We start from the raw sequence: 24,891 nt of genomic DNA, 5'->3' as shown, positions 1-24,891 counted from the left end.
CTTTAAAATGCACTATAGGTTCAGAGAGAAAAATGACTGGCTTGAAAAATGTGAGCTGGTTCCTGAACAGAAACAGCTTCCCTCCCTACTCCCCTTTTCTCAGAAGAGGTGAGCTACAACTGGATAAAAAGATATTCAGGGCATAACAAAGTATTAGCTGCCTGAGATTAAGAGGAAAATGTCCTGCTTCACTACCCATCTCAGACTGGTTTCTTGCTTTGAAACAAACAGAGCTTTAGAATGCCAAGACCATGAATCTGAACTGCTGCTGCAGGTCAAATGACACATTTGTCCTTGCGTTTCCATTTTCTTGGAAAAATAAATATGGTAAATACCCAGTTACAGTTTACAAGCAATACAGGCAAAAGATTATGCAAAGCAGATTCTCTTCCACATCTCAAAATCTGTGGGAAGTCATTATATAGAGCACAGTGATGAACTGTTTGCATACAAATATATAATCAGAATTATTTATCCTCCACATCTGCTTTTTTTTTTTTCGATGCACCAAATTTAAAACCAGAAACCTCTAATGATGTTATTTAAGAAAGCCAAGGAAAACAGCCAGCACAAATTATTATTAAACTACAGTCAGACATGGATTTATGCTCCAATGCCTGCTGTTGGTCTCTATTATCTTCTCACGGATGTGTAGGAGGTGGCTGCCAATAGGGCCTCTGTTTATTTAGCTGAGTAATTTGTAGAAGGTAGGTTTTCTGTACTCATCTGTGGTTGCAAACAAGAGACTGGCTCATTAGAACCCTGACTGTTTAATGGATGGACCAATTTTCCAACAGGACAAAAAAACGCCTCATCTTCACTGGACTTCAGAAGAATCTCTTAATATTGTTGATATTTTCTATAGAATGTTTTTCACTACCAGGATGGTATCTTTTCTTGATGCAGTGTATTCTTTCACATTTGATGTATTTTTCTATAAATTTTAATAAAGACAAAGTTTTGGATAATGTCATTATGCAACAGGCCAGAACATTCCATCTCAACTGTTTCTCACCAAGTAACCTGTCTAGATTACTTATACATTTTGGGGTTTTTATTCTGAATTCTGAGATTACATGTTTGTCTGTGAACAAAGCTATTTTGGATTGTGGAACTGTGTTCCAGCTGAAATTTCTATTGTGGATAATGCATGTATATTGCAAAGCCCTGTAACACTTGATTTAGGAGTACTTATATGAGTCTGATGGTCTAATCTGTCCTGAGTTATCAACATGTATTTTCCACTTTAGGCTTCACTTTAGAAATTCTTCTGTTTGAAGCAGTTTTGCCTGCCCTCATGGTAGCCTTAAATTTTTGGACAATTTGATATATTTAGCATCTAATCCAATCCCTCCATGAAGGGAAGAAATGTCAGGAATGCAGCAGAACTGACACCATAAAGCACATCCCTTGGAACCTGCGGGATCACTGAAGATGCCTTCAGCATCAATATGGTTTTCCAAGTATTTGCAAGTAATGATGTCAATCTGTAGCTAATTAGTTCCTCACAGTCTGTTCTCTGCTATGCATACCCATGGGACTGGCATGCTACAGTGATAAGAGCTGTTTTGCTGTTTCCCATGGCTGACTCTCAGCTTTTATTTGTTTGCTGTTTTTACTAAAATCTAGAAGTCAGGAGATCATGAGATAATCTCAGTTGCCTTTTAAATCATCCCAAGACCTAGCCATCAAGAATGTAACGAACAGCTGGTGCACGTACAAATGCAGCCTAAAGGCTAGGAAACCAAAGGAGTCCAGTAGTTAAAATCAAAAATAAAATTACATTGTTCCAGCAGCATTGTTATCCATCAAATCCCTGGGGTGATAACACATCCCTCTGTCACTGTCATTGTGTACACAAAGCTGCTTCTGCACTAGAAGTACGACTGTGCTGGTGATTCCATCATAAAATCCTGAATTGTCTGAGGAGAAAATAGCCATACTGAATATCAGCCTCAGGTACAGCTATACTTATTCTACTGTGGAGAGAAGGGGCAGAGAACACAGGGAATACAGTCCAAGCAGCCCAATTGCTTCTATAAATGAGATCACAAGAACATTTTGCTCAGATTAGAATACCCCTTTGTAGCAAACCTTTTCTTGAAAAGACCTAGTACCTCCCTGCTTTGTAAGGATTTTGTCAGGGTGCCCTTCTTGGCTTTGATGTTTTCTTTTTTATGAGCTGAGTGAAAATTTTCCAGTTTTTGGCTGTTATAAATATTCTTTAAAAAAATCTATTTCACATCCTTAGCAGAGTCATCTGGCAACTGAAATCTGAGAAGAGATTTATTTGGTACAGAGTGTGCCCCAGCACAGACTTGCTGGAGTGTATGGAGATTTCTTTCTGAACTTGTTCTTCGCGACTGCTAGCAGATGAGTATGGCAACATGAGGTCTCTTGTGTCCCAGGGACTTCTGCTGGGCTTCAGGGAGTAGATGATACAAAGAAAGATCTTGATGAGATGAAGATGTCTTAAAGAGTCAAATAGAGACAGACTTCAGATGACAAAGAATCATAGAATCGTCAAGGTTGGAGAATACCTTTAAGATCATCAAGCCCAACCATTAACCTGACACAGCCAAACCCACCACTAAACCATGTCCCTAAGTGTCACAATCTACACATATTTCAAATACCTCCAGGGATGGTAACTCAGCCACTTCCCAAGGAAGCCTTTTCCCAATGATCGATAATCCTTTCAATGAAGAAATCTTTCCTAATATTCATTCCAAACCTCCCCTGGCACAACTTGAGGTTTGAGAGCATAAAGAGTCAAATGTTGGATAAGGACCCTCATAGTTACAGATTCAACAGTCCTCAGGTTTAAGACTGGGGTAAAATGATCAGGTACCACAGAAAACCATGAGATCTATGAAATACTTATTTCTGGTCTTGGGTTTGACTCTTTTACAAGGGGTGAGCTCAGTGCCTTGCACGTAGCAGCAAGGAGAAAATACAGTGTGGAAAAAAAGCCAATTCACTAAGCAGGACTGAGGCATTGCCCCTCAAGAGCCATCCACAACAGGAGCATGACTTTAAAGATTTAGTCTGCAAACACTGAAGCTTGAATTACTGCATTTCTAAATAAAAGTTTGCCTGAACAAGAGAACAGGAGGTGGGCTGCAACACCCTTTAGAGTGGCTGACTCCCCCACTGCTTAAGTTAATTTCAGCAAGTTATACTGCTGACTGATGAAGAACTTGACTGATCTCAACTGCTTTAAGGTGCAAAAGAAGCCATTTACAAACAAATAAAACAGGAAACATCACAGTACACCTGGCAAGTGCTCATAGGAAAGTTTTCCACAGCCACTGATGGCAGACTCTGAAAGTAAAACCTATCCCCAGAGGAAATGACACTGGAGGCAAAAACAGCCATCAGAGAGATTCTTACATTCCAAGGACTATATCTGGGCTTCATTTTGAGCAAGATGAGATCTGCTCTGATTCTACAGCTAGCTGGCACAGGCAAAAGGTGTGTAGATGATTGTCTTTTTTCTTTGCTCTTGCTGTTTTTAATGAAAAAAAAGTTTTTATAGAAGCCCAAAAACAGCCACTCAAAGCACCTTGCCAACACCCTGTAGGTGGTTTTAGTAATAAGCCCACACATATACATACCAAATTAGGCTGTACCAGGCAACTCTAACTGTGCTGGGTTTTACTGTTCAAGTATTCAGGTTTAGGGACATTCTCTGGAAGGAGCCTTATCGGTGTAAAGTTTTCATTATTATTTTTATGGCATTATGTAGAGACTTAGGAAAAATTGCCTGTGTTAGTGTCAAGTGCATTCTTAGCCTCAAGCTAAGTGACTAACGGAAATGGGAAGTGGAAGGACAGCGAAATGAAAGCAACTGCACAGAGACACACACAGGAGAGACATCTTTGAGACTACACATTTCCAAGTACTGTGCTGTGGGCCTGAAATACATAACTAGCCTTCATCTCAGGCTCTTGCACACTTTCATGGGTAAGCATATTCCTACCAAAAATTATTCTCCGCTTTAAACCTCATGCTGAGCACAGAGAAGCTCTAGCATGGGTAAGACAGTTGCCATTGCTATGTGCATCAGTGGAGATGCACATCAGTGGAGATTCTTTCCCCTCCTGAAAGCAAAGCCAAAGTCTTCAGGTGTGATTCATGAAGCTGTGTAATGGAAGGGGAAATTTTGTATTGCCTGCTGCACGATCAGCAACTGTTCTGTGGCAATGATAACTATTCCAATCAAACAGAAAAGGCCTTTTTTAATGCAGAGTAGCCCAAGCAAGAAAATCAATACAGACAGGGCACAAATCATTATATTTATAATGATATTATATTTATAATTATAATGATCAAGAAATATTTATACAGCAGAGGAGTTTCATATTGGACAACATTTTTCCAAGTTTGCTATGGTGCAACCCTAAATCTATCCCACAGAGCAGATAAGTACAGAGACTTGACCCTAAATTACCTAACTAAGCAAACTATTCCACTTTCTGACTGACCTTGCTGGCAGGACACACTTTGCTGTCCAGCAGCCGAGCTAAACATTATGTACATCTGAAATGACATTTATCTCAAGGAAACTTGCCAGACATACTCACAGATATAAATACTGCAACCTTTTACTTATTATTTCAAGAATACAAAGGTATTTTATTATACAAATAGATGAACTGGAGGGAATTCAAAGCAGAGGAACCTTTTCTTTCTCAAAGAATCTTTTTCAGAGATGGAAGGGAGAGAGAAGCATGGTTTGACTGAGTAAGGTTTGTCCTCTCATTCCTCCTCTGCACCATCTGTGCATTCACAGACTGCACAAGCTGTGACAATGCAGGAGAATGAGCAGAAAGTTGCCTCATTGTTTTCCTGCAGTATCCACCACAAGGAATCTCCTGGCTTTGACATAGTTGCTACACCCAGGGTCACTTTTACACCCACTTGAAGCTTACACTACTACTGAGACAGTGCATTGGAAACTGGTGTGCTGTAAAAACAACCTCTGTGCTGGTTACATTATGTGGGGGCTATTGACGAGCTCTGTAAGGACCCAGCTTGTCACAAAAGAAATGTAAAGCTCTCCATCTACAATCCACCCTACCACCTGCACTGTGTCAGCTCTCAGGAGGACAAAATAATAATTTCCAAACTGTTGAAAGAGAAAAATTCCAAGCTGAAAAGAAATCTCATAGAAAGAGAAACAACCACTAGAAGTTGCAAAAGTAGCAGGAGAATATTTTAAAGAAGAATTATTAGGTCAGGTAAAACTTCCCAGAAGTAAGATATAAGGAAAAACTCTGGAAAAATGACCTCAGTCTATGAAATGTAAAACCAAACTAGTTAAAGCCCTCAAGAGAGACGGCTTCTCAAACAGCTGGGATACTCCCTAATGCTCCTGGCAGAGGGAAATAAAACCTTTGTCTCATGTTCTTTAATCTGCGAGTTGCTTCCTTCAGCAAAGCAGTCCATTTCTCCCCTTCACTACTCCAGGTATTATTCATTAATTTCTTCCAGCAGAGGAGTAGCTGACTGGAGTATATCGATCCTCTCTTGCTTCTTGGCTGGGCAAACTGGCTGCTGGGAAGTGCTGCTCTTCGGTGCCTTTCCTTAGGAGTATGGGCATTACTTTGGATTTTCTCAGGGCTTCTCAGGCGTGGAGGTGATCAAGTCCAGGGACCAACATCCATGAACACAGCTACAGTGCTGTGGCTTTGTGCTTAGAACCTGGAACCTTTTGTCCCAGAGCTCTCACTGACCTGTAACTGCTCCGAGCTGGAGCAGGGAGAAGGGCTTTTTATTCTGTGGAGGCAGAGTGCTTCTTCTGTTGTCCAAATAGCACTGTTACACACCCTGTAAAAATTTCTGTATGAAGGGTGCAGAATATCGAGGTATAATGGGTTATGATTATTTCATGTGACTGCATCAGAAAAGGAAAGTAATTTATCAGTGTATATGGGATTGTGTATGAATATTTTCATCAAAATCAGTTTTATTTTTCTAATACAGGTTACTGGTGAGCTATATACTATTTTTCAGGGCCTACAAAAGATGACTGGGAAAGGTATAACTGCTGCAAAATCTCCTTGAATTACTGCACCGTGGTCTGATTTCTCGTTAGAAAATCTTTAGGAGTGTCCATTCTGAAAAAGAAATTAAAAAAAAACCAAACCAGAAATCACCTCACCTACTTAGTAAATGGGCTCTGTTTAAGAAGAACAGGATGGAAAAAGTAATAGCTGAATAGAAAAAAAAGAGTGACCTAGAACCTATCATGCCTCTGAAGGGAGAAGACTGTATTTTAGCTGACTTCACCTCCATAAAACTGCTGGGGTTTTTTGCCAGATCTGGGAACTAACACATCACAGGATATAAAGAGTTAAGTGACCTGCACTTAGAAGCCGAAGGAATGAAGGAGGGGAGAAAGCTTTAAACAAGACTTGAAGATTTCTCCCCTTTGAGGCACAAAGAGAGAAATACTTTCTGGGTTAGGGACCCAGACTGAATGGTGAGACCCAAAAGCAGAATTGCTCTAGCAATGGCTCCAGCCCGGCTTCAGGCAAACCACTTTTGATTAGGCTTTGCCAAAATGCCACGGAAAATAAACTAATGAAGGGTGGCTAGCTGCAAGGAGGTGCTGGGACTGGGAACTAGGAGTGCTCCCTCCTCTTCATTCCCACATACAGCATCAAGGGTGGGAGGTGATCTCATCAGAAATTGTGTAACTCTGCCCATAGGCTTCAAGGCAGGAACTGTAGGTGATCTGCTCCCAGGATGTTCCGTAGCACTTTACAGTCTTAGGGTCCCTTCTGAGGCTTTAAGGAAATTGGCAGTGCCATTGCTACCAGCAGAAGCAGACCTGCCTTGCTGTGGCTGGCCTGCTGAGGTATCCACAGTCGGCAGGAGCAGAAACACCTCTTGGCCCTGTGTGAGAGTAGAGGTGCATGATTCAGTACTGGTTTACACGGATGGTTAAAGGACCTGATGACAAGACTCAGAGGATGCTCAGTGGGGCCACAAGAGTTCAAAAGCGCATGTAAACAGAGTCATAGCAAACCACAGGCAAGAAAACAAGACGGTGGGAACACAGCTTCCCTGGGAATATCCATTATTTAAATTCTCTTCTTAATTTTACTCACAGATAGATAAGGACAGCTCAAAACACTTCTGCTAAGCCCTTGATGTCACTCTGCCCTCATTGTGGTATTGAAGGTTGGTGCCTTGGAGTGTAAGCAGTTAGAATGTATTTCTACTCCCAGTCCCAACAAATCTAGTCCTGTGGTTTGGTGCTGTGGAAACCATAACACCTTGTATTGGATTTGCTTCTTAATATTGCATACTCACTTTTTTATACACTATCTAGAACTCAGAAATAATTGGTATCAGTAATATTGGAATGTTACATACTACTAAGATAGAAAACAAAAGGAGCAACAGAAAATGTCCTTTTGCTGTACCTTTCACAGCCAGTTGCAGCTATTCCTTCTATGTTGCACGTGAAAGCTCTTTCACCCCTTGCTGGCTTTCCTGGAAACATAATACTGTCCTTAGCTTCACAGCTGAGTAAAATTTGGGTTCCTCCTCTGTACATGATACCAGGTGCTTAACAGGGCACTGCATTAACCAGAGAAAAGGGGTCAAAATGAGACAGCATCAGTTCAAGCTAAAATCTGTAGTTTCAAGCAGGAGAATACAGAGACAGAAAGTTGGAAAAGGGAGCTCTACCATGCCCTGTCTCCCCTGAGAGAAGGGAAGTCTGCTCTGGTCCAGACATCCCACACTGCAGCAGTGTCAGCACTCTTTTGGTATAAACAGAGAGCCAAGTCCGCTGGTATCAACAAGCCAGTGATTTTAGGCTTCTGCAAAATTGAAGGAGATTGCTCTCGATAGAATGGGGTGAAAATGAGGGCAGAGTTGGGCCCAATACATTTGCCTTGGCTGGAAGCAGAAACCAGACCTTCAGCATTTCATTCAAGCTGCACAGAAAAATCCTTCAGTGCAGCCTATTGCAAAGGCATGAGACTCTGCAGAAATGAGACTGGGCATGCCTGCCGGGAGCCTTGAGGAGGATGCTCTCTCCCATTTACCAAGGCACTGCATCATCTTCCAGGTGGACCCGGGCTGCTGCCAGTATTTACAGAGGCACGGAGATGCGTCAAAGCCCCCTGGCAGGGGCGCGGGAGCGCGCAGGCTGCCGCCGGGAGATGCAGCGTGTCCCGGTGGAGCCGGGGACAGGCGGGCGCACACACACAGACACACAGACACACAGACACACAGACACACACACAGACACATAGACACACACAGACACACAGACACACAGACACACACACAGACACATAGACACACACAGACACACACACAGACACACAGACACACACAGACACACAGACACACACACAGACACGCGCGCTGCGTGCGCGCAGCCCGCCGAGGTAAGGCCAGCCCCCAGCAGCGGGGCCATCCTTCTGCTGCTGGATTTTTCCAGCCGGAGCATCCTGCCGGCTCTGCCGTGATTTATGGAAAGCGGGTTCTGACGCGGGGCTTTTTCTATTACGACAGGGACCCACGGACTGGAGGAGGCAAAGCTGCAGTCAGGGTAGGAGAAGTGAGGGAGAGGAAGAGGCGGGAGCAGAGGGACACGGAGGAGTGGAGAGGACAGAGGGAGAAACGGGCACGGAGACTCTTCAGAGATGCGTGAGTTATAACTAAGAGAGCAGGAGGAAAGGCAGAGAAAAGAAGAGGAGAGCCGTGGGGAAGGGAAAGGGAAAGGAGATCAGAGACTGAGTCAGCTTCCAGAGGGCAAACACCAGGAGACGAGTTCAGGGAACACCCCAGCATACCGAGAAGGACCTGTTCTGTCTGAATCTTCACCATGAGCACAAGGAAGAGCTGCCCCCTGCCACTGGGGCAAGGAGACCAGGAAGAAAAGCAGAGCGAGGGATCTCCCGACCTGGAGCGACAGGAGTGTGAGACGGAGCTGAGGAACAAAGCTATTCTGCAACAGAAGAGGCGCCTCAAACAGGCCACCCAGTTTGTGCACAAGGACTCTGCTGATCTGCTGCCCCTGGATGGCTTGACAAGGCTTGGCACCTCCAAGGATCTGGTGAGTCCAGTGGGACCCCGTGTGGGAGGGAGTCCTCCTAATAGCCTTCATTCCAGCTGGGAGCTGCTGTCAGGCTTTGTGAAAGGATCATAGGTTCAGCAAAAATGAAACTTTCCTTCAGGATCATCTAGGAGCAGGTCAGGGTGAGGGGAAAGAATTAATCACTCATTTGCTTGCATCCATCTTCTCATGCTTCCCCATAGGAGCCAAACTCCTTGCAGAGGCAGGCAGACATGGACTGGAAGGACCATCCAAAATCCAAACTTCCATTCACCCAGTAGCAACATATGTTCATGTGACATATAAGTTTCCATGTGGGACATCTCGAAAAGGCCCCATGTATTTCTGCATGATCCAGCTCAAAGTCCAGCTCCTCAGGAGCAGGACTCAGCAGGGAGGGAAGTACAATTCATGACACTGTGAGAGACTTATGTTTGACCTTGTCACCTTTTTGCAATTTTCTCTCTCCCCCCACTCTCTGGGTTTGTGGAGGGGCAAGCAAAGGGCAGGACTTCTATCCAGACACACAGGCAGATGCAGTGCCTGGCACTTGTGGGTGACTCCTTTGGGGAAGAGGCACGGGAGCGAGGCCTGTGGGTATCTCCTTGTGGTGACGTGGAGCAGGAAGCATCACGGAGGGAGGTCTGTTCCAGGAGCCTTGGCAGTCTGTGGTCTGGAAGGGCTTCCCCAAGGCTGGAAGCAGATTCCCACAGGATCTATTGCCGGCTCAACTGCACACATATTCTCCTTGCTCTGGTAGTTTTGCAATCCAACTTCTCTCCACTGTAAACTATTCAAGGATGTGGAGGTCTAAACCATTTTCCCAAAAGAGGGCTGAGGTCTGGTTGTGATGGGGGCACTTGTTCCATCTGTGGCAGTGGGGGTCATAAAAGATCTTGCCCCTCCCTGCAGTCTGTGCTTCCCTCTGGATCCTCAGACAATTGCAGCAACACCACAGATGCTCTCTCGTGTGTGCCTCTGACATTTCCCAGCTCCCGAGGCACACAGTGGCACAGGGCCACACGCGTGTGGGACCGGCAGGTCCCTGGCACTGAATGGGAGCTGATCCTCCTTGCTGGAACCTTGGGGTGCAGCGGCTCTGCCCTGCACAGAGGAGGGGTCAGCGCCACGTTCCCGTGCTGGCACATCCTGCTGCTCCCGCCACCCTCCCCGCAGCTGCCTCAGCTGCCTCGGCAGGGCCAAGGGCGGCTCCTCCAAGTCACCCTGAGTTGCCGCCTCACGTTCTGCAGCCGCACTCATGGCTGTCAGCAGGGACGGGTGTGCAGTGTCCCTCCGACCCTGCCACAGTCACGGCTGGAGTGCGAGAGGGGCGTCATGTCAGAGCTGTCCTAGCCAGGAGCAGGGACTCTCCTCCCGCGGGGAAGGAGCTCTGGCCACAGCGGAGAGCTCCGCTCAGGCTGGCAGCACGGGCAGGCCGCTGCCGGCCCTCGGGGCCTGCAGCACTGCAGCTCAAACTCGCCTCAGGAGCACAGCCCGGCATCACCCTGGGCCCGTCCCTCGGCAGGGTATGGAGAGGAGCCACTTCTGAGTCTCTCGGTGCGCGTCCACTGACCCCAGCCACAAAGGCCGGGAGAAACCTGTCTGCCAGCTTTGCTTGGGATTGACTCCTGTCACACCGTGCCTCAAAGCGACAACTGGCACCCTGAAGCCCCAAGGGACTCCTTGAACAAGACAGTCCTTGTCCAAATCACTTGCCACAAGCAGCTCTCTCCTGGTGGAATTAACCATTCCAGGCAGAATTCCTGGTGTGCAGGCAGCGCTTGGTCACTGCAACCCACTGCAAACTTCATGTTTGGTCCACAGCAGAACGTCTGAAACATTTTTACCATGGACCTAGGGAGCAGTGAATAAAGCATGACAGGTTTTTTTCTGACATGGACAGTTTGCTCTGGTGTTAGAGGGCACCAAATAAAGTGGGGCCCCTGTGCAAAGTTCACACACATAGTGCCATTCCTGGGGTCAAGTGTGAACATCAGTTTCTGCTTTAACTTGGAGCAAAAGAAGAACCAGACCTTAGATTTCCCAGAGGGATTCAGCAATTCCTGCAACTCAAAGGGCCACTGTGATACTGCTGTGATGTTTTGGGGGCTGCAAATCAGAGTCCAAAATATGCTCTTGGCTTACTTATCTAGGCACTTCTCCAGCCCTGTGAAAACCCCACTTCTGTTTCCCAAATTGATCTGGCTCCCTCTTGGAGGACAGGAATACAAACCAGGAATGTACTGAAAATGAAGCAGCAGTAGGAAGTGCTAGAGAGTTTGATTTGGAGAGAGTAAAACAGCCCAGACTCCTGTAGCACTTACACTGGGAGGAAAGTTTAATTAATTCCCCAAAAAAAGGTCTCCATTGACAGTGCCAGAGACTTCAGCTGTGGCAGCTCCATGTCCTAAAATTAGAGCAAGGCCCCATATAATTTGAAACAAAATACCTGCTTTCTTTTACGGTCACGGGCTGTTACTTTTTGCCACTCTTTTCTGTGTATTCTGGGTGTGCATTCAGCTTATGCAATGCATCCAGCAGTGCCTAGGATTTGATGGGCCCATCATGTCTCCAATAATGAGTAATTACACATTTCCGTGGAGACATCATGTTTCCAGCTTTGCAACAAAAAGCACGATCAGTTTTGGGGTTTTTTTAATGGCAAAATAGAAAATGCTAAATGGGCTAAAATATTCTGGAAGTACCAAGAAGGTCTGAAGATCTGGCTTCCCACCTCCAAAAAATCAAGATCCCCAGCTCATACAATGTCACTAATCGTAGCAAGGCCTGGAGATTTCACATTGGAGAACCTGAACCTTCCCTAAGTTGCACTGGGAATCTTCTTTGATCCCTCTAAGTGCCCTGAGAGGGCATCCTTTCTAGCTCCCACAACACCCATAACATCCTCCCTCACCATCCTCTAAATCTAATGGTTTCTAACCAGTCCAAGAGCGACAACAGTCTCCACTGCTGTTTCACTGGTGAGAGAGAAGATAGGCAGGGCCCTAGGAGTCTGCTATTGAATCAGATGCCTCCAAAATCCCAAAGCTCAGCTAACCCCCACCAGCACTTGGCCTCTTCCCAGCCTGAGTGACAAGAAGGGGACAGAGGTGGCTGCTGCAAAGGGCCCGCTCGTTCTGTGGGAAAGGTTGCAGGGATAGGGAAAGGTCCTTTGCATGCCAGATGGTGAGAGGCAGGAGGGAGGATGGGAATTTGGAGACCTGCTGTTTGTTCCCTGCCCTTTTCCCATGGCCCAGATGTTAGCTGGCAGTCAAACTGGCACTGTGCTCAGAGTATTTATGGAGCTAAGTACAACGACCAGCTGTGCTGTGGGCCGGCACAGTAGGCTGGGAAAAGACCAGGAGCAGAGGGATATTTTTACCCCACTTTTTCAACTGCTGCAGTGTTTCTCATGCAGCACGTGAATGATCTCCCACCCCTTGAGTGGCAGGAAACAAAAGGCATGAGGGACTTGGCATCTTGCAAAGAGCAATGCTGAGTGTGACCAAAGAGCCAGTGACAGCTGTCCTGCTCCAACCATTGGGCAAATCTGACAAGTCAGGGTGCTTCAAACTGCAGTTTGCACACTTCCTTGGCCTCAGCTCTTTGGCCATGCATGAAGCAAGTCCAAAACACAAGTAACCTGTGGGGTTAATGCAGCTCAGCTCATTGGCAGGTCTGGTCTAGCTCAGGTGTTTGGTCTGCCCATTGACAAGATCCTGCATCAAACTGCTGCACCACCTGGGAGATGACTTTTAATTTTTTCTGGTTTTTTTTAAAGAAAGATAAAAACAACAGTTTAAGCTGTAGCACATTAACCCCTTTAGATTATTTGCCTTTCTTCAAATAGGCAGCTGTTATTGGGAGTGCCATGACCAGCTCAGACCAGCTGCTCTCCTGCAGAAGGGCCATGGGGCTGAGCACATGGAGAAAGCACAAAGCTACCTCCAACAGACACCTGTTTCATTGGTGTTGCCCACTGTTGATTCAGTAGCTGTGCAGGGACTGGATGGATCAATATTGGGCAAAAGCTAGAGCATCTGATGGTGGGGAGCAGAGATGGACTCCAAGAAACATTAAAAGCTTGTTTTAGTTTCCTCTTCAGGGGGAGCTTCCTGCTTCACTACAAATAATTGCTCGTACACCTGAAATATCTGCAGTCCTGCCTTCTTGCCCACATGTACATCACACACACGCTGCATTCCTCCTGCCCTCCCACATTAGAAAGTGTGAATGTACCTGGTGGGATGCCAGCACGCCCAGCAGGCAGTGTATTGCAGTACCTGAACAGGGATGAGATGCTCCAGTGCATGTTCAGCTGAAGGAACAGATATGAGTGGGGAAAGCATGCATCAGGCATGTTCTTCTCCTCCAATAATTGCATCCCAGAGACCTGCCTGTCACAGACATCCCAACACTTTAATACCAAATTAGCGGCTACAGAAAAAAATCTTGTGATTTAAAGAAAATTGTTTTGGATAAGCATGTCTTTCATCAGGATGATCAGTTGGGTCAAGCATTTGCAACGTGCATCCCTGAGCTGGCAAATGTCCTTGTCCTTAGCTCCATACTTAGCCGGGATTTCTCTTTCTTTGTGATGGAGACAGCAGCCTCATAGTGTGGTCCAGCGGCGCCTCTTGGAAGGCAACCTGAACAAGCTGCGGGGCGAGGCCAGGGGTCAGTCTGCACGGGTTCAATCTCCGCTGGCAAAAGACCAGGATGAAAAGATGGAAAAGGGAGAGGACAGGAGAAAAGAGACTTCAGCCCTGCTAATACAGTGCCAGGTAAGGCAATGACACGGTGCTGCTGATTTCACAGTGATGGCAAGTGCTCAGAGTTCCAGCTGTGCCCCTCCCAAGGGCCATGCTGAGTTATAGATTGCAAAGCCAGCTTTCCAGCCAAAGAGAAGAGATTTCATGCATGGCCTCTCTTAGAGTTTGGGTGCAGGTTTTCCAAAAGCCAGAGGAAAGCCTTTCTGCTACATGCTTTCTAGTTGCCCATATTTGAAGATAAATTACCTTAATCACATCTCCTTCCTTTGAAGGCCAGCTTTCCCATGATATGAGGTATTTTATAATTGCCTATAGAAGCAAGGAATGTCTCCTTATCACTTGAAGACAGGTGCCTCTAGTTGATTTACATTTAACTAGCTCCAGTCTAGTCTGATTCTCTCAGGTGTCACAGGACCTCCTCAGAAAGTGTGCTCCAAATTAGCACAGCTGTGTCTCTTGATGGAAGCAGTATTTTTAGCTCCCTTTTCTTCTTCTACTCTCCTATACAGCAGAGCACACTACTCGCTAGCCCCTGCAGTTAGAGAAAGCACATCCAAAAGCGGTGGCCCATGAAAGATGGTCAGAGCTTCACAGTAATATGCAGATATGAGACTCACCAAGATACAGACCTGTTGTACAAAACCCATTTTAAAGCTGGTTTTAGTTCAGTTACCTGTCCTAAAGAACATCTCCCATATCAGAGTGTAAAGGCTACACTTCCAAGAAAAACATATATACCTTTGAAAATTCGTTTGGCACAATAAATTATCATATGAATACAGCCTGGTAGCAAGCTTCTGAAAGGCTTAGATCAGCTTTCTGAGTACCAAGCAAAGCCACTCTCAGGTTTGTTTTGCAGCCTTTACTGCTGCAGTTAGCCATTGCTTACCCTGTGTTTTAGACTTTAATATAGCTGGGTTAACATAACCACACTTGGGGACAGACTGGTAGGATGAATGGCTCTCAGTGTAATTTCTCCAATTACTTGGAGCCTGGTTTTGAGCAAATAAAGGTGTTTCTTTTTCTTTAATGACCTCTCCTTATTGTTCTGCAAGAGGAAATTCAGTGATAAAGGGTGGGGTTTTTGCCAGGCATGCACACTGAACAAGGACAGGCATGTACAGGTACTGTATCCCAGGGGCAGTAGCTAAGTCAGCGTTACAGTCCACTGGTCATTCCCTTTTGTGTTTCCAATGGACTGAACCCCAGCTGTCACCCACGTTTTATTTTCCCTCACAGAGGAAGGTTAATGAGCATTGCAAGCAAGGAAATAGGTCTAACGCTGCACGTAACGCTCCCTGAATTCTGCACAGGCATTTCTCTCTTTTTCTGCTCTTCTTAGGAGCCAGTCACTGTTTGTTACATTTGATCTTCTTACATTGAAGGAAGGGAAGCTCTCCTCTCCTTCTTTTTGTCTTGCTGCTTTTGATGTTTGCATTTGTGAACTTCAAAAAGCCTCTCCTGTCAGTAACAGATCTGTGGCAGCAAACAAGACTCAGGCTGCCAGTTCATTGGAACCGGAGAGGTGAGCTGGTACCTTTTGGAGATCTGCTTGATTATGGTGCAGTTTTGATTAGAAAAGGAGCACAGCCCCAGAGAAGTCTTTTTTCCCCTGACTCCTGAGAAAAGCTAATCTACCATTTACACACAGACAAGTATGCTGAAAATCTCAACGTGGTAACAAATGCATCACCTGACTTGTAACTGAACTTGACTAAAGAATAAAGCCAAATATATGTAGACTTCAGTGATACAGGGAGATTCAGGCAGTAAGTGTTTTCACTCTAACAGGTTTTGGTTGCCCTATGCCTAAGGCCTTTTTAAATCTCAGAGATCACAGACAGATCTAGTCTGTAATAGTGGTACTGCAGTCACTCACTCATTAATTTGCTTAGGTGGGCTGCCCAGATGGTACTTCAGCAGAATTGCCCCTTTTTGTGACAGTTTTTGAAAAGCACTTTGGAAAGCTAGTCATGACTGGCATCTGCAACATAAAATCAAGCTGTTATTTTTTGTGGTGGGGCTTGTCTCTTGTTGACTTAGAAATAGATATTGAAAGATTTCACTACTGTCAAAGGCCACTTTTCTTCTATGCCAAAGCAACCTGGAATTGATCAGCCTTTTGTTTGCTAAAGCAGCTTCTTGACTTCAGAACTGACATCATTTCAGAAAACACAGCTCTTTATAAATGGTGATCCTTACTGATTCCCCTTCCCCTCCTTCTTGGAAATCCCCATAATTGACATTTAGATAAAAGAATAATGCTGACTGGTAGTAACAGACTGAAAATTCTGGACCAGAGATGAGAGTGGGTAAAGTGATGAAAAGTCTTTCTAGTCCAAGAAGCCTTGCAGTGCTTATGAGCTGTCTGCACTGTATTTGTGGTATGCTGGACCAAGGACTTTCCTCAGGCTCCTGGTGAATTCTCTAGGGAAATGGTTAGTGGCATAGGGCTGTTTACATTGAATGAGATTAAATGTTGTTTTCTACAGAATAATCACTGTCCTGTTATATCCTATCAAGTCTCTAACTTGCAGATTTCCCAGCCTGCTCTGAAACAAAATTCAATAATCTGCCTAGTGATACAGCTTAGGCTTATTATGACAGCAGCTCATGCATCTCGAGTCTGCCTGCTCCCAAGTGATTCCTTTGCCATTGCTAGCCACGCTCCAGGTCGTGTTTCTGAGTAGAGAGGATGTGGAGGCAGATGTTTGGCATGCACCTGCACTCTGTGCTTTATCTTGCCTCTCTGCTTAGTCTGGCCACAGCCCTTTCAGGCAGGGCTGATGTGTCAGGGAGGACCAGGCAGCACAGACACTGCAGAGCTCCAAAATCAGAAGGGGGGGGTTTGGCATAGAATCCCAACATGGTTTAGGCTGAAAGGGACCCTGTTGGTATTGTGTCTGCAGCATTCCAGTATTTCCCACAGGAGTTGTTTTCTTCTCTGTCTTTATAACTACTCACAGATAGCACATTTTTGAAAATGAAATCTTGGAAATATTGGATGTAGCTCTCTGTGATGATTAATAATCATAAACAGACTTAGTTAAGAAATCATAAAATTGAGACATTTTTCTTGACCCTGCTGGTGCTGCACTGAGTCCCTCATTGCCGCGCTGATCTGCTTAAGGTGTTCAAGCGTTTAAACTTGTCAGGAATGAGTATAAGAGCAGAGAAGCAGTGGCAGGTCTGTTGCTGCTTCTGAGTGGTTCATGTCACAAAGTGCCATAGTGGATGGAAGAGAAGGAATCACAGGAAAACCACAAATGATCGTAGGAAGACAATAAGTCTCCCAAAAAGAAAATTTTGTGGGTGGGGTTTTTTTGGTGGGGTTTTTTTTGGATGGTGGTGTATAGATACAAAAATGCTGCTAGCAAGGATTTTCTTGCTATTTTTTAAGTCCGTGAGAGACTTTTCTCTCTCACAGAAGAGGTAGCAGAGAATGTAAACAACCAAGCCACCTGCAACCTTGAAAAATCTTGTTTATGGTATAGTAGAAAAATATTTTGACAATGGACGTTTTAGGATTTTAGCCAATCACCCCCAAGGGGTGGCTGGTCCTTTGTCCAATTAGACTATGAAGAAAAAAGTCTATAAAAGAGTTTGTAAAATAATTAAATAAATCAATTTTGCTGCACAATTCCTGCCTGCTGGATCTTCTCTCCTCCTCCTCCCCATGGCTGCGGGACACGGTGATATACCCTAGGACGCAGGCCTGCGGTAATAGTGGTGTGAGACAGAGCCTTGAAGAATTAGGCCATCAGGAATAGATATGATTAGGCACCCTAGGTAAAGATGTATTTTGTATATGACAGCTACTCCATATTTTTGCAGTTCCTTTACTAAGTCCTGTTCCTCCTTTTTTTTTTTTTTTTCCCTGAGCCTAATTCTTATCGATGTCCTTGACAACCCTATGTTTTCAGACCCCCAAAATAAACGTAACCTGCTGTTACTTCATCACCTCTGGCCTGCCATTAAGGACCTCTCTGCAGAGGGGACAGAAAACAGATGGCAACCACATCTCCTTTTCCCTTTTATGTTCAAAGGGGTAAAGAAATGAAGTGAGCAAGGCACTGGGAACTATTCCAGTAAAATCATGCACAGGTGACTTGGGCGCAGGGCACAGTCTCCCTCTTTGCTAAATGACACCAGCTGTGACTATTGTAGTATCATGTCTTGTATCCTTAGAGAGCTATATAGCAACATGATGTAAGCCCTACACAAAATAGTCATCTCTTGATTAGGTTGTGTCTTGGATTCAGGAGTCACATGGATTTGTCAGTTATCTCAGGAACTGCCTTAAATTCAAGCTCATCTCAGGTGTGTTTGTCCTGGGTGCTCCTGTTTCTCCCTCAGACTTCTCCCTCTGGCAGCTTTTCTACTGAGAACAAATGTGTAGCCCTGGGACATTGTTCCCTGCAACACCAGAAGAAATGGAGAGATGAAACCCAGAAAAACTGTAGCACATGCTTGTATTCCTTTACAAGCTTTTGTCATATCACTTATTGCTCTGCTAACAAAGTCCATGTGGGTTTTACGAACAAATTGTCTAATCATCTCTTGACTGGAATACTATAAAGTCACTAAAAACAAGTAAGTGTCTGGGCAATCAAATACACATGAAAGAAGACAAATTCAAAAAGAAGTGTTTGAGAGAGGCTTGCAGAGCACTGGGGAAACCACCATTGTCTGGGATGAACCTCCTGCCTTCTGACTACTGCCTAAAACACCACATCTTTGGCTATGTTGCTCAGAAAGACCAAGTCACACTGTTGGAGGAGTGAATAAGCTGATTGTGAGCTTACAGTAATTTTCTTTTGTTGTTTTTTCTAGTGCCAAGGTCAGGTATTGAAAGCGACTGTTAACACTGGGTGTCTACCAAACCTCATCTCCAAGAGGTGTCTAAACCAGCTGGGGTAAGTCTTTGCACAGTATAAAAGAAGGGATGGCTAAAAGAAAACCTATGGCAAGAACCCAGGCTCTCTGGATTGCCAGCCCCAGTGATAATTACTGGCAGTTTTGCATGTGCACATGGCTGTTCAGGAGAAGAGGCAGAGGGTGGGCTGCAGGGCAAGGCATTAGAGCACTGGCAAAGCTGTGTGCAGACCCCAGACTCTGAGGCAGAGCTGTGTCATTCTGTCTGTGTGTACTGCAAGGGAAAGCTGTCCAGCTGGTGGCTGGTGGTGAGGTTTTGCTTGCTGAATCTGCCTCCAGACATACTGCATGGAAGGGGTTCCCCCTCTTGTGGGCCTGTTCCCAACGAGACTATGAGGAACTGCCATCAGTGAGAAGTCCTGGTTTTCCTCCTCTTCCTCCACTTGAGGCAATAACACCTCTTGTGTCCCACAGGCTGGAAGAAGTGTCTGCCATGGACTGTGGAGACCTCTCTCTTCCCATCCCCAGCGTTGTTGGCCGAGTAGAACATATGGAATTGCAATTTGGCCAGGAGACAGTGCTGTGTTCAGCACTGGTTGTAGGTGAGAGAGCCAGCCCCTCCTCTCCCTTGTTTCTCCTGTGTCCCTCTTGCCCTGCCAAGGGCATTTAAAGGACCTCTGGAAAAAGCAGAACATGGTGGAAGGTTGGTGATGTGGCCACCTCCGCTGCAGGCCAACATCACCATACACAGTGAATGCCCTCAATGTAACCAAAGGCAAAGGGCATAGGAAGAGTACAGAGAAGACAGAAGACATTGAAAGTGGAGAGAAATTAGATGGTTTTTCCGTCTTAACAAAGGATGTGAAAAATCCTCATTTCAACTCTAAAATGGACCTTTCATAAAATTCTGCAGATGGCCTGATTAATCCCCTGGTGCCTTATGTTCTCCTATGAAATGGGCACTTGTATCTCTGGCTGGCTGGAAGTCATCTGAGAAAGTACCAAAGGGTACAGCTTATTTCCTAGAGTGTTTCTCTGTGTGCTCCTCTGCCTCTGCTGCAGGGAGCACCCTGAAAGAACCAGGTAGCCCCAGAGTGCTGAGTCTCCTTCAGTGTCCTGAAGCAGGACCCTTTGAAGGAAGGAGCCATAGGAGACAAGCCCACAGACACTGAGGCAGGCTCAGAAAACAGCAGAAAGGCTGCATGTTCTGCATTTACATCAAGCTGTGCATATGCTGAAAACAACCTGGTTGTCTTTCCCCCCGCCTGTTCTTTCTCCCTATTAGTCTTCCAGCTTTACCTTCTTTGCTTTAATCTGTTTCCCCATCTTCAATGAGTCCTGTTCATCTTCCAAGGCCTCCCTTGCTCCCTCTCTTCATGTACATTCTTCCCACATTCTAAGTCATCTAGAAAGAGCTTCCTCCTCTTACACACTCTGGCTTGCTCTTCTTTCCTGGTTTCCACTCTGCTTGTTCTTGCCCTTCATGGGGAATCTATGCTAGTACCAGCACAGGTGAGTTTACCACATAGCTACTACCCATTTTGTTGGGATGTGGAAATGGCTGCCTGGAAGGAGCAGAATTGCTACACCTGTGTCTTACATCTCCCTGTGCACACAGTGCTCTCACATATGTGATTATGAATAAATTATAAATTACAGCCACTGGTTACAGGGCAAGCAGGCCTCCAGGAGACATGGGAAGTGTTAATGACATTACAAGCTGCTGCTGATTTCTGAAGACTCCAGACCCTGGGAATTCCTCCTTAGCTGCCATGGAAGTCCAAATCGGTGACTCTAAGACCTCTCACAAGCATGCCCTCTCCTCTTCAGTTGCTGGCTTACAAACCTAAGGCCCTGGTGACCCCAGCCAGAGCTGGTACCCAGAGCTCTTGCATGCTGAGCTCTCCAGTGCTGTCACCAAGACCCACAAGTTCTGTGACCTATACTCCCCTCCAGTTACTGGAACTCAGGCCTTGCAGCACACATCACAATCCCTCCAGTTGCTGGCACCCAAGTGTAAAAGCCCTACAGCCCGTGCTCCCTTCCCCCGTTACTGGCACCCAGATTTCTCTTGCACACTGGTGTTGTCACCCGTGAGCTATGTCCCCTTCTCCAGTTGCTGGCACACACCTGTGAGCCCTGGGCCTATAGTCCCTTCAGTTCCAGGCACCTCTCTTGCCAGTCCCTCAAGTTGCTGACATCTGGAGCTATTTGCCCTTTAACCCCATGCATCTTCCATGTTTGCTGACACTGAAGACTTGCAGCAGTTACAAGCAGGATAGACAAGTTACACGGGAAAAAAAAAAACCTTAATAAAATTATTCAGTAAGATTGGATAGATTGCAGCCATTAGGTGCAGGCTTTGGTCAGACAAGTGAACTGACCAACAGCCTGCTTGCATGTGACTGGCCCCCTTATCCCCTCTCCTCTCCATTTTTCCATGCTTGTTCTCTCCTGATTCACCCCGATGCTTGCCTTCTCCTGCCTTTGGCCCTTCCCTTACACAGCCCAGAGTAAGTTTTATGGGATCTCACAAGCCCCTTCTGATATCTCATATTAAGTTTTAAACAGTCACATAAACCCTCTCAAATTTCCCTCACAGTAGTCATGATAATCATGGTTTCCTTCTCTTATCAGCTGCAAAGTTCATTTTGACCATCTTCAGGACTGTGCCTAAATAGCTCCTTTAAAGGCTCATCAGTGAGTGGCAGAAGAGTGCTGATTTATTATTGTCACTGTTACCATCTGCTTGTTAATGTTCATGTGTTTAACTCATCCTTTTCCTTGTTATTTGTTATCTGCTTTGTACTGAAGAGACCATAACCATAAAAATTTATGAATCAGATGTTCTTGTATTTCATATCCTTTTATAGGAGAAACACACTTTCTTTAATGAGGCAGTATTACATAATCTAAAGCCTGATCAGTCTCTTCTCTCTTCTCAGATGATGAAATGCTGGAGTTTTGCATTGGCCTCCAGACTCTGTGGTCTCTCAAGGTAAGGAACAGCTCCTTGCTTATTGCAAAGCTCCTCTCAGGAAGCTCTCCAAGATCTGGTTGTTGTAAGCATCAGAAATACTTAATGTCCGCGTCTCTCAGGGCAATGCCGCCTGACTGGATGCTGTATGCTCTGAGACACTGATTCCTTTCCAGTCCTTCTTAAAGGTTTTAAGAAAGAAAACACTCAATAGGATATTATCACATCTCCCATTCCCTGTATTCCTGACCATGGAAGTTGCAAATGGCAAGAGGAAACTGGAGACAAGAAAAGGCACGAGTTAGACCCACGTTGCCCCTTGAAGGCAGATGTGAACAAGCTCTGCCCTTGCTTTGAGACAAATGAAGCCATGTGGTCACATTCAGTGTCCAACACTCACTGGCCATGAGTGTAAAGAGTCCTTTCCTTTTGTCAGCTTGGCTCAGGGTCAGTGCTCTGCTGAGCCTGCCTCCTGGGTGGCTCAGGCTACGGCTGCAGCAAGCTGGCTCCTGCCTGTCACACATTTGTGGCCACATGCCAGACTCACAAAACAGGAAAAGCAATGGGTTGAATGGCTGAGTGATGTGAGGGCATCAGCTTAGAGGGGGTCATAGGAAGAAGAGAGACAAATGGCCCTGTGACAGGTTTGGAGATGAATCCCATTGAAAGGAACTGGAGCAAGGAGGCAGCATGTGGGACAGCGGAGGAAAACTGTGTCTACAAACCCAAGGAGGTGTTACAGATTCTCCCCAGTCATAGACATCATGAGATTTGGTATCTGAAATGTCCAGCAAATAACTGTCTCTCTCCTTCTTTAGTGTTGCATCGACTTGGAGGAAGGAGTCCTGAGATTTAGAGCACTGAGTCAGGAGCTGCCTTTTTTACACGCCTCTGAAGAGCCTGGTCAGTGACTGGCTGCATTCCCCATGTCTGAAGACTTGCTGCCATGAGACAGAGATGAGGGTGAGGCTCCCATGCCCCTAACCTTGCTGAGTTCTAGGCTGAGGCATTCAATGAGGAGTGAGAAAAAGGGGAGCGGGTGCTGGAAGCTGTTGTCTCTGGGAGTGCCTCAACTTGAGATACCCCTCCTTTCAGTGGACCCTCTTGCTTGTCCTGATGTGCCAAATGGGCATTTTGTTCTTGTTCTGCTATTTGGCCCTAGTCACTCCAACTTCTGGTTCTGTAATAAATTTATGCTACCCCTTTAATGACTTTACAATACACTCTGTTCACCAGAGAGTCTCTGTGAAGGATCTCCAGTCATTCTGTTGACAGGAGAACCGCGTTTTCTCCGAAGACCTCCAAAGATTGCTATGAATGTTTCCCTTCTTGTTGCCTCAATGCCAGCATACACCACTCCTGTTTCTTGGTTGGAAGGGCTCTGTTCCCCTCGCCTGCACTCTGGGAATCTGGATTTTGCTGCTTTTCTCTCGCTCAGAGCAGAACAGAAGTATTTTCTTGGAAAACTTTGCAGCAAGAACAGTTTGAGTTCTCAGTTCTAAGAAACCTTTGCAGAAATATTGAGTGTAGATGCCTAAAGCACTGACAGGGGCTTGGGCTTTGCCACTGCATTCCTGGGCACCAAGCTGTATTATATGAATGACAATGCTTACCATCTCTTGGTGTTATACCCTGTAACCAGACTTGCACACCCTGTTCTTCTGGCCAGGCCACTCCTCTCTGCACTCCAGCTGCGAGAGCTGCAACCCTGCTCCCTCAGCTGCATCCCTGTTCCCTCTTCTGCTTCATCAGAGATCCTGCCACTAAGTTTAAACACTGCAATGAACTACAGCACCAAGTCTTCTGCTCTGTCAGCTCCTTTCTTTTAACTTGATATCCAGTGATTAAACATAGACACATCATCAGCCTCGAGTCCTGGCATCACACAGCCCGTCAACTTTGCTTCTCTTGCACAAAATGAGAACTTGTAGTATCAGCTCAGGTTAGAGAACTGTGAACTCATCTGGAATGTTAAAGGTGTTTAAGTCACGTACAACTGGGTTTATTTAATTTCTTTTTTATTTTTTTAATTTCCATCCTAAAGCTTAGCTGTATTAAAAATACCGTCTATTCTTAACTAGCTCTAGGAAAGATGCACTAGATCAGGGCTTGTTCCATGCCTCATGGCTACTGATTCACTGTCCAAACTCTGCACAATGTACCTTTATCCACCCTCAAAATGTCATGACAACCCCATTTTGCCTATTTTCCTGGATTAAACACCACTGAATCTCTTCCTTTTGTATCAAATTGCTCATTGTCTCTGTTGTGCTTCTCAAAAAATGTTTGTACACATTTTTGCCCTTTTTTTTTGTTAGTTCTTTTCTCTACAGCTGTACACTGTAGTTTAACATGTGCTAAGGACAGCAGAGTACAGCCTGGCTGATACGATTTGGGATTCACTCACCAGTGATAGTTGGTGTGACTGGCATCTGCTCCTCCTACAAGGAGCATCAGACTTTTACTGTTAGTCATCATATCTTGCAGCTTCTGATCTGTTCCTTGACTTCTTTACCACTGTTCTACTTGTGCATCTGACTACTTCTGGCTGCACGAACTGCTTTCCATGAATCTCTCGAGTGACACCAACGGCTCTCTCATTTAGTCAGGAAACACGCCTACTCGATGAGCCTGTCTTCCAAAGCACCAGTAATTCCCCCTGGGTTTGTATCACTTGCATGACTGACTGGCTTCTCAAACCCACGGGTCTGGACAGTTCACACTTGTACTAAACCATCCTGTGTTCTAGCTGCAGTCTGTGTGGTACCTGGGCCAATTCTGCAGACAAGATCTTGTTTGTGATAGATGAAACACCTGTTTCTCGGTGCACCAACTCACCCAGTTTCCAACTCTCACTGCCCTCTAAAAACAGCATGTGGAACAAGGGCAAATAATCTATACATAAAGACACCATGTCCGTTATAAACCTTATTAATCATTAATTTTTATGATCTATTAAAAAAACCTCTCTAAACCATAACCCAAAAATGACTTTAACCCTAACCCAAACAATAAACCCTAGAAATTAACCTAAATCTAACCCGTAAGGCACTAAATCCTAACTCTAAACTTAACTCCTAAAACAAACTCTAAAATTTAATGCTAATCCTAACCCCTAAATCAAACCAACACCCCCTAACTATAAAACTTAACACTAAATATAAGCCCCTAAATTTAACCCT

The 24,891-nt window shown here is 45.4% G+C and overlaps 1 protein-coding gene across 2 annotated transcripts; it reads left to right on the top strand.

Moving 5' to 3' along the window:
- The first annotated feature begins 8,304 nt into the window (after positions 1-8,304).
- On the top strand, positions 8,305-22,917 carry NRIP2 (nuclear receptor interacting protein 2). 2 transcript variants are annotated; one of them, XM_042024283.1, is made up of 7 exons: positions 8,305-8,414; positions 8,542-9,085; positions 13,693-13,869; positions 18,691-18,773; positions 19,207-19,334; positions 21,678-21,730; positions 22,528-22,917. In XM_042024283.1, the coding sequence occupies exons 2-7, from the start codon at positions 8,855-8,857 to the stop codon at positions 22,618-22,620; spliced, it is 765 nt and encodes a 254-aa protein (XP_041880217.1). In that variant the 5' UTR covers positions 8,305-8,414; positions 8,542-8,854; the 3' UTR covers positions 22,621-22,917. The 2 variants fall into 2 exon arrangements, with proteins under 2 accessions (XP_041880217.1, XP_041880216.1); XM_042024282.1 differs by having other exon boundaries at positions 8,305-9,085.
- Positions 22,918-24,891: the final 1,974 nt, after the last annotated feature.

This window comes from Corvus kubaryi, unplaced genomic scaffold, assembly GCF_017639235.1.
Source record: "Corvus kubaryi isolate FWS band 111438036 unplaced genomic scaffold, C.kubaryi_AGA036_p1.0 37260, whole genome shotgun sequence".
NCBI lineage: Eukaryota > Metazoa > Chordata > Aves > Passeriformes > Corvidae > Corvus > Corvus kubaryi.
The sequence above is the reverse complement of the archived record's forward strand: the minus strand, read 5'-3'. Positions and strand labels throughout refer to the sequence as shown.